At 56.8% G+C, this 16,447-nt stretch overlaps 1 protein-coding gene across 3 annotated transcripts in view; it reads right to left on the bottom strand.

The window, feature by feature from the left end:
* Positions 1-16,159, bottom strand: part of AGAP3 (ArfGAP with GTPase domain, ankyrin repeat and PH domain 3) — a 143,041-nt gene extending 126,882 nt beyond the window's left edge. For all 3 annotated transcript variants that reach the window (XM_054991640.1, XM_054991642.1, XM_054991643.1), the window contains exon 1: positions 15,690-16,159. In XM_054991640.1, coding sequence (XP_054847615.1) covers positions 15,690-15,945 — 256 coding nt within the window. In that variant the 5' untranslated portion in view covers positions 15,946-16,159. The remainder of the gene's footprint in view (positions 1-15,689) is intronic.
* Positions 16,160-16,447: the final 288 nt, after the last annotated feature.

The raw sequence follows: 16,447 nt of genomic DNA, 5'->3' as shown, positions 1-16,447 counted from the left end.
CGCCCTGAAAATGACTGGCCTTCCCAACCAGCACTGCTGCCCTCTCATCTGGATCCCACTCCAGCTTCGGCCTTGGTCACCTGGTGGCAGCGCCAGGCAGAGGCTTCCTGGGGTCTTGACCCTATTAACAAAATAAAGCACACTGCTGACCCCCAAGCCCCTCACTGCAGTTGATCCCATTATGGAAGCCGACGGCTCGAGAGACACAGCCCAGAGCTGGCCTGGCCCCTGTCCAATTCAGACTGAAACCGTGGGACAGCTGTTGCCTTTAAGCCTGGTGCAGTCTCCGAAGAATTTAACAAAATGGATCAGTCCACAGTGTCAGAGGCCACCATCAGATCCAGTAAGAGCTGCACAGGGTCAGCCCAAGGCGACATGACGGCCATCCTTCAAGCATTTGAAGGGCTGGCATATCGAGGATGGAATGGGGTTGTTTTCTGTTGCCCCAGCAGGCTGAAAAAGAAAAAATGGGTTAAAATGAAAGAGCTTTTGGCTAAACATTAGGAAGAACTTCCTGACAATCAGAGCAGTCCCTCAGTGGAACAGACTTCCTCGGGAGGGGGTGGGAGCTCCTTCCTTGGAGGTCTTTAAGAAGAGGCTAGATGGCCACCTGGCAGCTACGATGATTCTGACTTAATATGAACTTACACGGATCAGGAGAGGGGGTGCAGGAAGCGATGAGCCGGCGCTTGGCTCTCTTGGCCCTTTCTTACATGCCCAGGACAATGCCGATCACCACTTTGGGGTCAGGAAGGAATTTTCCTCCAGGCCAGACTGGCCAGGGATCCTGGAGAGTTTTTTTGCCTTCCCCTGGGCATAGAGCAGAGGTCACCGGGAGAGGTGGGAAGGGGAGACAGCTGTGAATTTCAAGCACTGAGCAGGGGGTCCATTCCAGCTCTGTTTCTCAGGTCTCCCCCCACCCTACCTCAAGGAGGCAGGCAGAGCGCACCTCCCCTCCCAAACCGCAGCAGGGTGCGAAGGTGCCATGGCGGCAATTGCCTTCCTTGCCCTGAGGCAGAGCAGCAGGGGCGCAGAGGCAGCAAGGGAAGCAGGAAGCCTGCCTCTGCAACGGAGGGAGGGAGGGAGGGAGGGAGGGGCGAAAGCAGCCCACCACCCAATGGGGCTGGGCACCTCCCGGGGTTGCGGCTCGCCACAGCAGACCCCAATATCACAGGGGGGCAAATGGGGGGGGGCATAGGTTTGGTTGCCGTCCCCCCACCTCTGGTTCCCTAAGCAAAAGCACAGGCGGACCCAGCAGACAGGCCAGCCCTGGATCTACAGAGGCACGGACTCATCCATCGACACGGCTGAGACCATCTGCACGCCGCACCAAGGCAGCCTCTTTCCTGAAGGCGAGCATGAGCCAGACTGGGAAAGGTCAAAGGGGACCTCCAGAAAACCTGAAGTTGTTCTGCCCCCATCCAGTCACTCTCTTTCCCCAAAATGGCACACGTGGAACCAGCCGCAAACGTCCTGGGTCTTCTTCAGAAAGAGACCGCGGCAAGAATAATATACGCGAGGTATTGGAAGAAGCTAGAGATACCATTGAAAGGAGAAGTGATAGGAAAAATCTTAGAAACAGCGGAAATGGATGTCTTAACAGACTTGATAAAAGAACAAAGTAGGGGCGATCAGCAGAAAAGATGGTCACCCTTTCATAGATGGGTTAAATCCAATTATGGAACAAGAAATTAAGTACAGGATATGAAGATAGGAGAGAATACTTACAGGAAATAAGCAGGGTAGACTTACAGGGAAATTAGGTTTTGGATAAGGAAAACAAGATATAAAGAAGAAGGAACTGTAGAGATGGAAAATGAGTATAATACATAGTTTGTTGTTAGCGTCGCTGTTGATTTCTTACGAAGCTGTACGATATCCCCTGATGTGATGTCTATGTGTATACGTATGTATTCTTTTTGGGATCAATAAAATAATAATAATTTTTTTAAAAGGCCAGAAAAACTGCCATCTTTCAAAGTCCAGCTGATAATCTGGGCAAGGGAGCCTCACAGCAAGACTGTACAGGCCAAGAGGGGCGAGGGGCCTGTCTGGGGGGCGGCCTGCCCAACTCCATGGTCCAGCCAGCATCCATCAGAGGGCGTCGACTGGGCCTGTCCGCAGCAATCTGACCAGACAGAGCTAGGAATGGGTACTGCCGGGTCAGCATTCAAAAGGAAGTGCCACGTCTGATCAAATCGGAGTTTTCAGCTACAAAGAATCTTGTGAAAATATCACAACTAGGGACCAAATCCCTACCTTCCATGGACTCCATCTGAGGACAGCAGGATGTGTCTCCAGGGGCTCCTCAGAGACCAACAAGATTTTCAGAGCGCAAGCTTGCGAGAGTCACAGCTCTCTTCTTCAGACACCCTGAAAATCTTGCTGGCCTCAGGCTGCCACGCATCATCACTTCGGAGACCCATCTAATCCACCACTCTCCCAGGGTGAACTGCTCTAGCCTGGCTGCTGCCCTTGCAGAGCCGCCTCGACCCAGCCATGCTTCTAGCAGGCAGGGATGAGACCACCTCGTTTGCCAAGGGGAAAGGAGGGGGAGAGACATCCTTGGAAGGACTCAACCGGGAATGACCTTTCCCGAAGGAAAGCTGCCGCAAAAACACTGAATGGGACCTGAAGGGCCCCAGTTTGGTTAAAAGGATAAGGAAGATGAAATGTACTTTGAAAAATGAAAAATACTTTGACAACAACTGATAGGCAGTCCGCAGAAGATACGGAATTAGTGTAAAGACAAAACACAGTCACCTGAAGTTATCTCTACATTTCAACTGGGCAAGACCAGATTTCAACCCACACCAGAGACAGGGGCTGCACCCCCAGAGGGCTGGATACACCGGGTTGAGGCGCTACACCCACCATCCACAACGGCGTCTTCCTGCATGGCTCAGCCTGTCCAGCTGCAAAGGATGGTGTGACACCCTACTCCAGGTAGATGGCAGCCCATGGAGAACAGGGTCCAAATCTTCTCAGCAAGATTTAGGACGGGTTAAATGTTGGAACAAAACCAACTGTGAACTGAATGAGTACAACTGAGCTGATGCCTAGACAACAATTACAGATTGCCTGAATCAAAACCGTCTGAGCAATTAACTGCTCCTGGAGGGAAGTATGGCGTCTGAAACTTTCACATTTTATACCACTACTGCCTTGAGGCACAGGTGATTGAGCCACTGACACTCCGCACTGCACGGGCTGGGGTAAAAGTGGTCCGCCTGTGGCGGCGTATGGATCCAAACGGTTCCCAGAGCGCCCTGGGGGGGCTGCACGATCCCAGCCGACAGCTCTGCTGAGCCAGCCCGAAGTGGGGACTCAAAAGGAGAAGCTGTCAACATGCCTCCCCACCCCACCCCCACCCCGCCGCCACCAGCTGACCTCTCCCTCCCTGGTGGAGGAATCCAGGGGCCTGGTGCTGTGTGACTTGACATCTAGAACGTCAGTGGAAAACCCAAAGCACATCGGCGGCGAGAGTCTGTGGAGGAGCTCCCTGAATGTCCAGCAGGACAGAAATCCTGCTCCACTGCTCCCGTGGGACCAGCCAGTTCCTGCCCAGATCTGTGGCCTGAGGCTTATGGGCACCTGCTGACTCCAAAGTCCAAGTCCTTAAATTCTCAGGAACTGAGGATTCGTTGTGATGCTTTTGTGCAGAAAATCTCTCAAATACATTCCGATTTGGATGCTGGTTGCAATGTAGCTGAGATGCTAGAAACGTCCAGTATACCACCTGATCTGTTCTGGGTATCAACAGGATCCTGGAGCCTGTGAAGGCCGCCCCTTGTATTTTAGATCCTTGTCCCTCCTGCTGCCAACCTCACATAAGGGTCACATTAATGAGTCCTTGAGGGCCATTATAAACCAATCACTGCCTCGGGGCACGTTTCCTTGGACGCTCAAAGAGGCAGCTATCCATCCATTACTTTGAAAAACATCACCACGGAAGAATGACGTGGCCAGTTATCACACAACCTCTAATGTGCCCTTCTTGGGCAAGATGATAAGGCAGTAGTGGAACAACTCCAGGGCTTCCGGACGACTCCTCTGCCCTCGGCCCCTTTCCTTCTGGTTTCAGAGCAGGCTATCAGGCAGGCACTGCGCTGGCAGGTTGAGCCAGTGACCTCTGTTTGACAAGGGCCACGACTCTTTGCTGCTCTTACTGGGTTGGTCAGCAGCCTTGGATAATGTGGCATGCAACATATTACGGAGGTGTTTAGAAGCCAGGACTGGCAGGTGAGCTTTAGATTTGTTTAAATTATTACTTTGGGGTATGATTCAGAGGTTTGTTGAGGGAGACCAGTTGACTTTGGGGTTCCACAAGGCTCAGCTTTACGCCCTATGCTGTTCCAATCTTTATATTAAAACATTCGAGGAAACTGTGGCTTTATAACAGGCTGCTACGAATATGCTGATTAACACTGTAAAAGTTCTGAACCGGCGCCTTACAGCTACGGCAAAATGCCCACAGGTGAACGAGTCAAAACTGAATCTTGACAAGACGGAGAGACTGTGGGTTGGGAAGGCTGGGGTCCTAAAAGCTGTAAGGGAACGGACTGCAAGACGTCCCCATTCCTTGGTCCCCAGCTTAGAAAACTGCACGATGGCCTCACGCTCCTTTCCTTCACTCTGCAGAGGTGCCAAAAACAAACTGGGTGCCAACTGCTACCACCAGCAGCTGGGAATATCTCCTGCTAAACAGAGCCACACATCCAGCACACTGCGCCTGCATCGCCATTTGGCAGCTCCGCCTAGCTGCCACGCCTCTCACTTTGCTCCCACAAGCAGGCCCTAGGGGTAAACTTTGCAACTTCACACAATCACGCTCCAAGGATGGCAAACTTACCCACTGCCCCTCCCTGCTACTGCACTTCAGACCGCGAGACAGACTAGGCAAGGTGTGTCTCCAGAGGCCAGGCTCAGAGCATTCAAAACATCAGCAAGTTTAATGACTGAAGGAAAAGAATGCACCTGTAGCTTGCTCAAGCACTCAGGCTGAGCAAGGGTGCCTAACAGAGAGGGAAGCATGTGGCCCCATTTCCCTGCACTCAGAACTTATCCCAAATAACGTTTAAATAGTCCAGCCTGGCACTTCTTGAAGATGCAACGGTTTAAAGTTCACCACTGCCTTAGTTGTCTGGGTTGGGACTTTCCCCCCCTGTGCCGAGCCGTATGGGCAGGATGGGACCCCTCGGAAAAGGCTGAGTCCATCATGGCTCGTGCCCCCAAGTCAAGAGCAAGACCCAAGAGAGCTGCTTCTCTGTGCCAGAGAACGTCGAGTCTCCCCTTGGGAAGAGTCCCCCCTCCCCCCCACCCAACTCCGGGTCATTCAGCCCTTTCTGCTTCCAGAGGAAGGCCGTACTTTCCAGCTGTTTGGCTCCTAGCAGTCTCCGTCCCTTTGGGGTGTGACCTTCTAGCAGGGTGTGAGACAGTGCATGATGGTCTTGCTTCGTCCGAAGCCATCGGCCTCCGCAAGCACGCAAGTAACCTGCTTGAAGCTTGCTGGCTCCCCCACCATGTTTTCTGCAGCTGTAAAAAAAATGCATCTTCGTTCAGCCCAGAAGATGCCCCCCTAGCTTGACTTGGCATCTCTGGACACGTGGATCCATGCTAAGGTTACTCAAGGCTAGACTACTGCAATCTGCCCTCTACATGGTTCTGCCCTCAAAGTCACCTCCGAAACTGCAGATGGTACAGGACACCACAGCCCAGCCAGTGTATCAGGCACTGGACAGAACTGCATGTCGCATCCCTTCTGTGGCCACTCCAGAATGGGCAGGAGCCATCGGCTCAGTGGCAGGAGGCATCGGCTATGAAAGCAGGAAGACGCAGGTTCAATCCCTGACTTTGCCAGTCAAAGGGACCAGCCAGCAGGTGATGTGAAAGACCTCCGCCTGAGACCCTGAAGAGCCGCTGCCAGTCTGAGCAGGCAATACTGACCTTGCGGGACCAATCACTTGACTCAGCAGGAGGCAGCTTCCTGTGTGTTCATGGGGGGGGGTGGAAGCGCCCTCAAGCGGTGACCGACTTATGGCCACCCCCCCCCCCGAGTTTTCAAGGCAAGAGAAGTTCAGAGGTGGTTTGCTATCGCCTGCCTCTGCACAGCGACCCTGGTCGTTCTTGGACGCCTCCCATCCAAGGCCAGCTCTGCTGAGCTTCCGAAATCTGACAAGATTGGGCTTGCCTGGACCACCCAGGTCAGAGCGCTGGTTAACAATTAGTTATTGGGTCCAATTCAAGGTACTATTATCCCTTACAAAGCCCTCAGTGCCCTTTGACCCATGTCCCTGCAGGTGCCACCTCTCCCTCTATACTTTGCTCTGACAGCTTCACCCAGCCGAGCAAAACCTTCTCAGGTGCCACCCTGCAACGGGGTAAGACTGGCAATCGCCTAAAGCTGTGGCATTCTCTCTTCTGGACACCGCCCTGTGGAATGGCCTACCTGATGAGGTCAAGAGGGCTCCCACAGTCCTATCATTTCACAGAACGTGCGAAACAAAAATGTTCAAGAAGGCATCGTTATACAGAGATCAGAATACCAGCATACCCTGACCTGGATAGCCCAGATCTCAGAAGCTAAGCAGGGTCAGCCCTGGTTAGAAATGGACTGGGAGACCTCCACTGAAGGCCAGAGCTGCAGAGGCAGGCAATGGCAAACCACCTCTGTTAGTCTCTTGCCATGAAAATCCCACCAGTGGTCGTCATCAGTCAGCTATGACTTGAGGGCACTCTCCATCACCAGAATACTAATATAATGGAACAGTCCAGGAGAACAGTTTTAAGGGAACAAGAATGTATTCTGTGGCAAAGTTTATTGGATTCTCATCTCAGACGAGGAGCCCATACTTTGCTAGTCACAAAGCAAACTTCATCCCCTCACCAGACTGTTTTCAAAGGATTTAAAAACAGTGTTTTAAAAATGATAAATATGTAAAATATGCGTGGTGTACCGACCGCCTACTGCACCTGCATCTTCCCTGTCTGGTCTGTTGGAGGTGGTGGCCGGCTGGGCCTTGGAATTCCCAAGACTTTTGGTTCTCGGGGATTTCAACGTCCATGCTGACGACGATGCCTCCACGCAGGCCATTGACCTGGTGTCCTCCATGGCGGCCCTAGGACTCTCCCAGTTTGTTTCGGCTCCCACGCATGAAGCAGGTCACACGCTGGATTTGATTTTGGGAGCGGGGATGATGGTGGTCCTGGATGCCTATGATGCAGTGCCATGGTCGGATCACTTTGTTCTGAGGGCTTGTCTGAGCATGCCGCTCCTTTCCCGGGCGGGCGGTGAGCGGATTTACGCTCGCCCGCGGAGGCTTATGGATCCAATTGGTTTCCAGGCGGCTCTGCGGGATCCGATGCCCCCTGGCAATACATTAGATGAGCTGGTGGATGATCGGCATGGCCGTCTTTCCGAAGCCATCGACGCTATTGCCCCCTGCCGCCCTCTCCGAGCCCGCAAACGGGTAGCTCCTTGGCCAGATGAAGCGGTCTCTGAGACGACTAGAGCGAGTGTGGAGGCGGGGGCGCGACGAAGAGGCAAGAACATCTTATAGGACGTTTATGAAAGCCTATGAGGTGGCAGTGAAAGCAGCAAAGAGGGATTTCTTTGCTGCTTCCATTGCGTCCGCTAGCTCATGCCCGGCTCAATTATTTCGAACAGTTCGGTCCTTGGTCTCCCTCTCTCAGGGAGACCACCAAATTCTTAATTTGACTATCGGCTGCGAGGCTTTTGCGAGCTATTTTGCGGGCAAAATCTTGTCCCTTCGCCGTGGCCTGCCACCCACTGTTGATACAGTAAGGGAACTGGAGACCCATTGGCCGTCTTCTGGATCCGTATTAGATCATTTCAGGCTGCTCTCCCGGGACGATGTTGACAGGATCCTGCAGGGGATGAGGCCAACTACCTGTCCTCTGGACCCCTGCCCATCCTGGCTCATGAAGGCCAGCTCGGAGGGGCTACGGGACCATTTGGAGGCCATTGTTAACATCTCCCTGAGCTCTAGTTTTTTTCCAGGAGTGTTAAAGGAGGTGGTGGTGTGGCCCCTCCTGAAAAAACCATCTTTGGACCCCACCGACCCATCTAGTTACCGTCCAGTGTCAAAGCTCCCGTTCCTGGGCAAGGTGATTGAGTGGGCGGTGGCAGTACAACTGCAGGAATTCCTGAATGATTCTGAAGTCCTGGACCCATTCCAGTCTGGCTTCTGTCCTGGCCATGGGACGGAGACGGCCTTGGTTGCCCTCACAGATGACCTTCGCAGGCATCTGGATCGAGGCGGGTCGAGGCTGCTTGTGTTATTCGATCTCACAGCAGCATTTGACATGGTCGACTGACTTGTCGGCTGACATGGGAATTAGAGGAACAGCCTTACAGTGGCTGGTCTCCTTTCTCCAGGGTCGGGGACAGAGGGTGGCGCTCGGGGGAGATCTATCGCCCCGTCACCCTTTGGTGTGCGGGGTTCCCCAAGGGGCGATACTCTCCCCAATGTTATTTAACATCTACATGCGCCCCCTCGCCCAGTTGGTGCAGAGGTTTGGGCTGAGTTGTCATCAATACACGGATGACGCCCAGCTTTTTCTGTTGATGCCCGGCCGGCCAGACATGGCCCCGGACAATCTGGCCAGAGCTCTGGAGGCTGACGCCATGGCTGAAACTGAATCCGGTGAAGACAGAGGTCCTGCAGCTGGGACGGGGGGCTGCCAGACGGTGGGACCCAGCTCCCTGCCCTGGATGGGACACCACTGGCAACCTTGCCAGTGCTGAAGAGTCTGGGCGTGCTCCTCCCTGTTGATGGGAGGCCCCGGTCACGGCAGCTGCCAAGTCTGCATTTTTCCATCTCCATCAGATCAGGCAGCTTGGCCCTTACCTGACGCCCCAGGACCTGGCTACAGTGACCCGGCTGCTCCCGGCGGGAGATTGGCAACGGGTTTGTTTTAGACTAAAACTAAGAAGAAACTTGATTCTTGTCCAGCAGGTTATTTTTCAGTAAAAGAAACACGTTTCATACCATGTGGCTTTTGATGAAGCTGTGAGCCTTGTGAAACGGGACAATTTAGCCAGGCAAACCCATTGCCAATCTCCCGCCGGGAGCAGCCGGAGAGTGTGGGCGCCCCCGTTTTCTTGATTTGACCCTCGGCACTTGTAAATAAAGCTTTGGATTGCAGCAGCGGTCTTTTGGCGCGTCCTTAGTGTGCCTTTGCCTTGGGATGCTAGAATTGCCAGTCTGTGAAGGGAACAGGAGGCGATGGTTTTTATGGGATGCTTTACAAAAGGTGAAAGGTGAACAGCTGCCCGTAATCCAAGGGCAAACTATGCACGGATTTATGCCACTGCACTCAAACCACCCTGCGAGGTGCTCCTCTGTGTATTTATTACTCATTGTGAGATCCTGGGTGTGCCACTTCCTACAAAAGGATCTGCAGCCATCTTTCCCCGGCTGAACTGCACACTTCCAGGATCGCGGACTTAAGTTGCTGTTCCAGGTTTGTTAGATGTACCTGTGAACTGGGATCTGGACCACTGGCTCACAAACGACCCGTGAGCATTCAGGCCCTCATTCTGCAGAGGGCAGCCAGTTCTTCAGGATTGTGAACATCGAAACAGACTCCGAAGAGCCCCAAGAGGATCTCCCAAAGCGGGCAGGTGAGCACCCACACGGCAAAGGAAGCCATTCGGACAAAAATGCCAAACTCCACGCCCACCTGCTGAGGTCTGGACTGTCAAGAGCCCTCCTAGATGGGGTGGGGTGGGGCTTTTATAATTAACACCTCTACCCTGGAGCTGCTCTTAGATTTGGGGGGGGGAACCTGGAATTCTCCTCTCCAGCATATGAGAGAGCAATTCCAATCACAAAAAGAAGGGGTAATGCTTCCCCCCTCCCCACACAACTATAATCTGAAGTTTGAAAAACAGCAGCTAAAAAGGGATCTTGGAGGCATGGCAGAGCAGCTCAATGGGCAGCTCCAGTGCAGCGCTCGGCAGCAGTGAAAGAGCAAAGTCCGTGTTCAGTGTTGTTAGGAAAAGGGCTGAACGCTGAAGATGTTCGGGCTTTTATTATGGTGCCACTGCATTTGAAATGGGGAGCTCATTTCTGGCAGGTGCACCACAAGAAGCGAACATCAAGCTGGAAAAAGTCAACCCAGGTAATGGAAGGGCCGGGCCTCCTTCACTCTGAGGAAAGTCAAAGGAGTCAGGGCTTTAGAGTAGGGGGCGGGGAGGAGGGTTATCTCAGAGGCTGACGGTGTTAAGAACACAGAGCCCAAACAGAAAGTGCGATGCAGAGTTTAGGGACCTGGGTTAGGAACCAAGAGGCCGCGCACACATGCCCCCCTCAACCACAGAACAAGGGGTGGCCTTGGGCCAGTCACTCTTGCTCACCTTAGCCTACCTTGCAGGGCTGATGGGAGGATACAATTTAGGAAAGGAAAACCATATACCCCATCCTGAGGCCCTTCAATGGAGAGCAGGATTTTCACTCACTCATATGTAGCCCTAGAAATCAGAGTCACTTAATAAAATTGATGGGCAGTAAAGACAGGACAAGAAAACAAAGGGCTTTTGCGCAGGATTCATGACTTGTGCCTGTGGTCCGCATGCCACGGCTCACAGAGAGCCACATCTGCACTCACCAGCAACCAGAGAAGCCATGTGATCACGGGATGCCCTGTGTACCATCCCACCAAACACACCCCATACAATGGCCGTTTCCACACGGCTTACCTGTGCCCGTAATGTCCTGGTAGATCGTGCAAAAACCGCAGAAGATCGTGTTTTCTCGCACGAGATTTGCGCGAGGTCACGCAACGTCGCACAAATCTCCCACAAGGAAACGCGATCTTCCGCTTTTTTGCGCAATCTACTGGGCCGTTACGGGCACAGGTAAGCCGTGTGGAGACGGCCAATAACATGACCATGAATGCTCTATGTAACTATAATGTTTGCTTTTTAAGTTACCAGAGTACTTCGGCCCCTCCAGTTCAACTTTAGGCAGCCCTCGTGTGCTGAGAGGGGAAGGGGTGCCTTCTGGCGTGTTCCCTACCGTCAGCACGAGGAACAGCAGGGCAGACCCATCCGCCCGTGACCTTGCTCACTTTCCTAGAACATGGAAAGGGTTGCCCATTGGGGAAGAGCCACAGGGAGCCTGACGAAGAGCCACGGGTGGCTCCTCTGCATCACTGGTGCCGGTTGTGGCTACTGGATGCAGTGAGGGACTGCTGCACGCCACTCTTTAAAAGGCGCCTGGCAAACTCATAAAGGAAGCCTAGGAAGTATTAAGAAGGAGAGCCATACAGAGCCTCTGTGCTCAGGGGAAGTCTATCCCTCCACGTCGGTTCTCGGGGGCGGGGGGGGAGACAAACAGGGGGGGGAGCTACTGCATTTATGGCCTGCATGCGTACTTGCTCACTGCGCGAGGTAGGCAGAAGAGGGGCTTTCAGTCCGATCTGGACTGACTCATGTCTTGATCTCTCTAAGCTCCGAGTTTTATTTACTATTTTTATTTTATTCGATTTATATTCCGCCTCAGGCTCAGGGTGGATTACATACAATATACTACATTAAAATATAAATATATACTTTAAAATCAGATAAAATCACATAAATATTTAAAACAATGTAGCCGCACTTCTCAAGAAGGTCCACCACCCAGACCTCTCCACAGATGTTTAACAGAAGGCTGGGCGGAAGATGCATCTGGCAGGGCGGGCACCTTTGCCTCTATTCGGCTGGTGGGGAGGCCTTAGCTAGCATCAACCGTATGCCTGGTGGAACAGCTCCGTCTTACAGGCCCGGTTGGAAAGATGGCAGATCCAGCCAGGCTCTAGTCTCCTGAGACAGAGCGTTCCACCAGGCTGGAGCCAGGACCAAAAAGGCCCTGGCTCTGGTTGACACTAGGCAGGCCTCCCTGGGGCCAGGGACCATTAGCACTATTTGTCGCTGGATCGAAGTGTCCTCTGGGGCTCATATAGGGAGAGGCGGTCCCACAGATACATTGGTCCCAGTCTGGGCTTTATAGGTCAGTGCCAAAACCTTGAATCTGATTTGGTACTCCACTGGTAACCAGTGCAGCTGGTGCAATACTAGTGTTATATGTGCATAAGAAGGCACTCCGGCAATGACACGCGGTGCTGCATTTTGGACTAGTTGCACTCGCCCGATCAGGTTCAAGGGAAGCCCTGCGTAGAGCGCGTTACAGTAGTCCAGCCTAGAGGTGACCATTGCCTGGTTGAAAGACAGGAAACAAGCTGTCTGGTCTGCCGAAAATGAAAGAAAGAAGACCCGGCAACCGCTGCAACCCGGGCCTCCATTTTCAAGGAGGCCTCCAGGATCACCCCCAGGCTCCTAACCCTCAGCGCCGGTGTAAGCACCGCCCCATCGAGAGTAGGGAGCCGGGGTCCCAAATCCACGCACCCGTGACCCACGTACAGGATCTCCGTCTTCAAGGGGTTCAACTTCAGCCGGCTCTGCCTCAACCATCCAGCCATGGCTCCAAAAGCATGCTCCAGGGCAACTGGGGCCGATCCAGGCCGACTGTCCATCAACATCCAGGCCGGCCGTCCATCAGCGTACCCAAGCCCGAAACTCCACACCAGCTGGGCAAGGGGGCGCATACAGATGTTAAACAGCAGTGGGGAGAGTATTGCCCCCTGTGGCACACCACACACTAGTGGATAAAGGGATGACAACTTCTCCCCAGGCCCCACCCTCTGTCCCCGGCCACGGAGAAAATAGACAAGCCACTGTGGAGCCGACCTTGTTGGCAAAGAAGTACATGAGCTGTGACTTTTGCTCACAGTTTCCATCAGGTACGACCCCCTCCCCGAGCAGCTGAAGTCTAAGCAGGGTGGAGAACAGACTCCAACTACAGAGTCCCCTTGCCCCCCCCACCACCACCACACAGCTTTGCTGGGTCTGGAGCATGTGGGGGGCAGGGCTGGCCAAAACAACAACTGGAGGGAGAGCTGGAGTCCCCCACCCCGATCAGCAGGTCTAGCACAGCACCTGCTTCAGCAGGGGGGCTCCCAGCAAGTGACCCACGTTGCCGAGGCAAACGGGTCACTTGATGCCATGGACAGCCAACCGCGTGCCCTCCAAGCACCCCAGGAGCTGTCCGCTAGACACTCGCCCACACCCTTGGCCTGGCGCAGCAAGTTCATGGGGCAGTCCTGAGAAAGTCTACTGCGCAGCACCTGATGCCCGTGCTGAACACGGGAGAAAAAGCGTCCGCGCCAGAGGCTGCAGCACCACAGACTCTACAACCACCAGCTCCCAGGCAGCCAGGGCTGGGGAAACCCCTCACCACCGGAGACCTCCGGAACACCACGCTGCCACGCCAGAACCACAACCTCCCCCTTCCGCTCTCCACCAGGCCACCGAAACACCCACTCGTGGCACCAAGCCAGAGCGATCTGGGGAAACGGTCCTCAGAAGCCAGTTCTGTTCTGCACCGCTTCAACAGTCGGGCTCTGGCTCCTCTTCCTCACAGCTGGCCAAGCAAGGCCTGTACCAAACCATCAGCCCTCAGAGGTCACGATCCACGCAACTCATTTCTGGCATGGCCACGTGCCCCCCCCCCAGCATCCACAGGACCCACTGAATTCCAAACAACGCTGAATACCACCCCACGGACTAACCTGTGACGGCTGGACTGCCCCCAAGACAAGACTGACAGGGAGGAAATTCTTTCCCTGTGCCGTTCTGGAACTATTTTTAAAGGATTTCTTCATTCTTAGTTTGGCAAAAGGCAAACATTTCCCCGCTTCACCAGATGCACAACCCCCTTTAAGAGAAAAGGAAGGCCGGGGTCGTCCTCCTCCTACACCCACAGCGCCACTCTCTTTTCTCAGTGAAGGTGGTAGGGCAGGGGACCCCGCCTGTGGGAGCTGGGGGGTACTGCTGAATTTCCAACAGCCCCTCTCACAAAATGGCGGCCTGCTTGCTTGCTTGCAGGCACAGAGCCAAGGACTCTGGGCCACCGGACACCAGAGAGCGCAGCCAGCAGCAGGCAGCCTTACAGGGCAAGCCCCCAGGCAAAGCAGCCCCTCTACTGACGCTGCCATCTCCTTGCCAGCTGCAAGGGCCAAGCCTCTTCCTCTTGCCCGAAGCCACCGAGCAGGCCTCCCAGGGCACCCCACCGGCTGCCCCCGACTCTGCCTGTCTTCCAGGCACCTGGGCTTTGCCCCAGCCAGCTGTTCTAGTCCACCTCCCGGATACCAAATCCTCAGGGTACCTCCTCTCTGACTTCTTGCTCGGATCGAAAGACCCCACCCATCCAGTTCCCCACCCCACCCCGCCCCTGCTGCCTTTCCTCCCATTGCAGTCACTGTGGTGGCCGGCCAAAAACAGGTTTGGGTGGCTGGGACACCGCAGGCGACCAGTGCCAGGCCAGCCAGCAGCAACTGGCCTCCCCGAACATCGGCCCCTTCGTGGCACCCTTCTTGCGGGGACTGTTTCTCAAGGCTTGGCCAACAAAGGAGGTTCGCAGGATGGCAAGACGGCGCCTCTGGCTCTACAACCTGCCACCGGAGCGCGAGCGCCCGCGGGCCTTGGGGCACACTTTCTGGGCACCACCACACCCAGGCTGATTGAAGGAAGGAGAGGACAGGAGACGACGCCTCTTCCCCGGCAGCCCCCACCCCAGCTTGCGGCTCTGGCCCCCACCCGCACTGCCTGGCAATGTGTTATTAGCCAACAAGAGCCACGTGCTCCCAGGGCTGGAGGGGCAGACTCCGCTCCCCTGCCCCAGGAGGGTGTCCCCCCAACGCCCCCACGCACTAGCACAGCCCTGTGTCCCTGCTGAGCTGGCCGGGGTGTCCAGGGCCCTGAGCCCCCCACCTGCTCCCCCAGGCTCCGCACTCATGCCTGCTCCTGCAGGACACGCACCAGGGCCTCACAGGGCCCGAGGCGGTGCCAGCCTCTGGACCGGTGCAGAGGGCATTTCCCCAAGCAGAGCCAGCCCCACCGCTGGAGGGCCAGCCGCGCTGGTCCCAAGCAATCTCTGCCTCAGCCCCCTTCGGCTGGGAAGAGAAGACAGGCCAGAGGTTGGCCGCCCTCCCCAGCCGGCGCCTCCCGTCAGGCCTGGCCTGGCCTGGCCTGGCGAACGGAGGCGGCGGCGGCGGGAGGCCTCTGGGCATCCAGGGCGCAGCAGAGCCGGCCTGGCCCCGGCAGCCCCCATCCGGCAGGCGCATCCTCGGCTGCGGGCCCGACGCCCTCCCCAGCAGGCCTTCTTCCGAGGCGGCCCCACGTGCCAAAGCCCCGGCGGGGGCGGGGGCGGGCGCGCCGGGCCAGGGGTCGAGCGCCGGGACTGCGGAGCCGGGAAGGCCAGCGAGCGCCGGCCCGGCCCCGGGGCTCCATTTTCTGCCGCGGCGGGAGGCTCTGGCACAGGAAGGGAAGGGAAGAGGCAGAGGAGGACGCGGCGGAAGGAACGGCCGCCCCTCGCAGCCCTGCTCCGCCGCGGCCCCCGAGCCGCGCAGCCTGTGCCCGGGCTGAACGCCGCAGCGGGCCGCAGAGGGGGGCTGCCCAGCACGGCGCCACAGCCCCCGCGGGGGCCGCGCTGCAAAGGCGCCCGCGCCCCCGACCCGAGGGGAGGGAAGAGGAGGGGGTCTCCCGCAGCGCGCTCGGCCGGCCGGACCCGCCGCCGCGGCCCGCCCGCCAGGCCCTCGCCCGCCCGCCTGCCCGCGCCCCTCACCCTCGATGGAGATGACGTGCTCGCGGATCTGGCTCTGCAGCGCCAAGTCCTCGACGCGCTCGATGAGGTCGTAGATGGCGTAGATGTTGGGGTGCACCGACTCGAAGCGCCCGATCTCGGCGCGGATGGCCGCCGAGTTGGAGAGGCCGAACTGCGGCTGCGGCGCGCCGCCCGCCTGCGGCCCCGACGGCCCCGGCGCCGCCAGACTCTGCTGCTGCTGCCCGGGGCTCTGGCCCGGCCCGGCCTGGAAGTTCATGGCCGGCGGCGGGGGCGGCTGCGCGGCGGCGGCGGAGGGGCGAGAGGCTGGGCGGGGCGCGGCGGGCTCAGCGGCGCGGCGGGGCGGCTGCCTGGGCGGCCGACTCTCGCCGCTGCATGGCCGGCGGCAGCTGCGCTCGCTCTCTCGCCCGCTCGCCCGCGCTCTGCTCGCCGCCCCTGCCCGGCCGGCGGTCCCAGCCGCAGCCGCAGCCGCAGCGCCGAGACCCGCGTCACGAGCCGCCCCCGCTCCTCCTCCCGCGTCAGCGCTGGTCTGGAGCCGCCCCCGGAGAGGAAGGAAAGCGGCCGGGAAGGCAGGAAGCGGGGAAGGGAAGCGCCGCAGCGCCGCCGAGCGAGGCAAGCAGGCAGGCAGCCAGCGGCAAGCTGCCCCGCCGGCCCTCCCTCTCGCCCCCCTCCGGCGCAGCCCCGAGCGGCAGCGGCCGGCGCGCTCCAGAGCGCGGCCGGGCGGACCGGCCCCTTTTATGTAACGCGCGGCCGCGCTCCGC

Source organism: Eublepharis macularius, chromosome 11 (genome assembly GCF_028583425.1).
Source record: "Eublepharis macularius isolate TG4126 chromosome 11, MPM_Emac_v1.0, whole genome shotgun sequence".
Lineage (NCBI taxonomy): Eukaryota > Metazoa > Chordata > Lepidosauria > Squamata > Eublepharidae > Eublepharis > Eublepharis macularius.
This window is presented reverse-complemented; position numbering and strand designations above follow the sequence as displayed.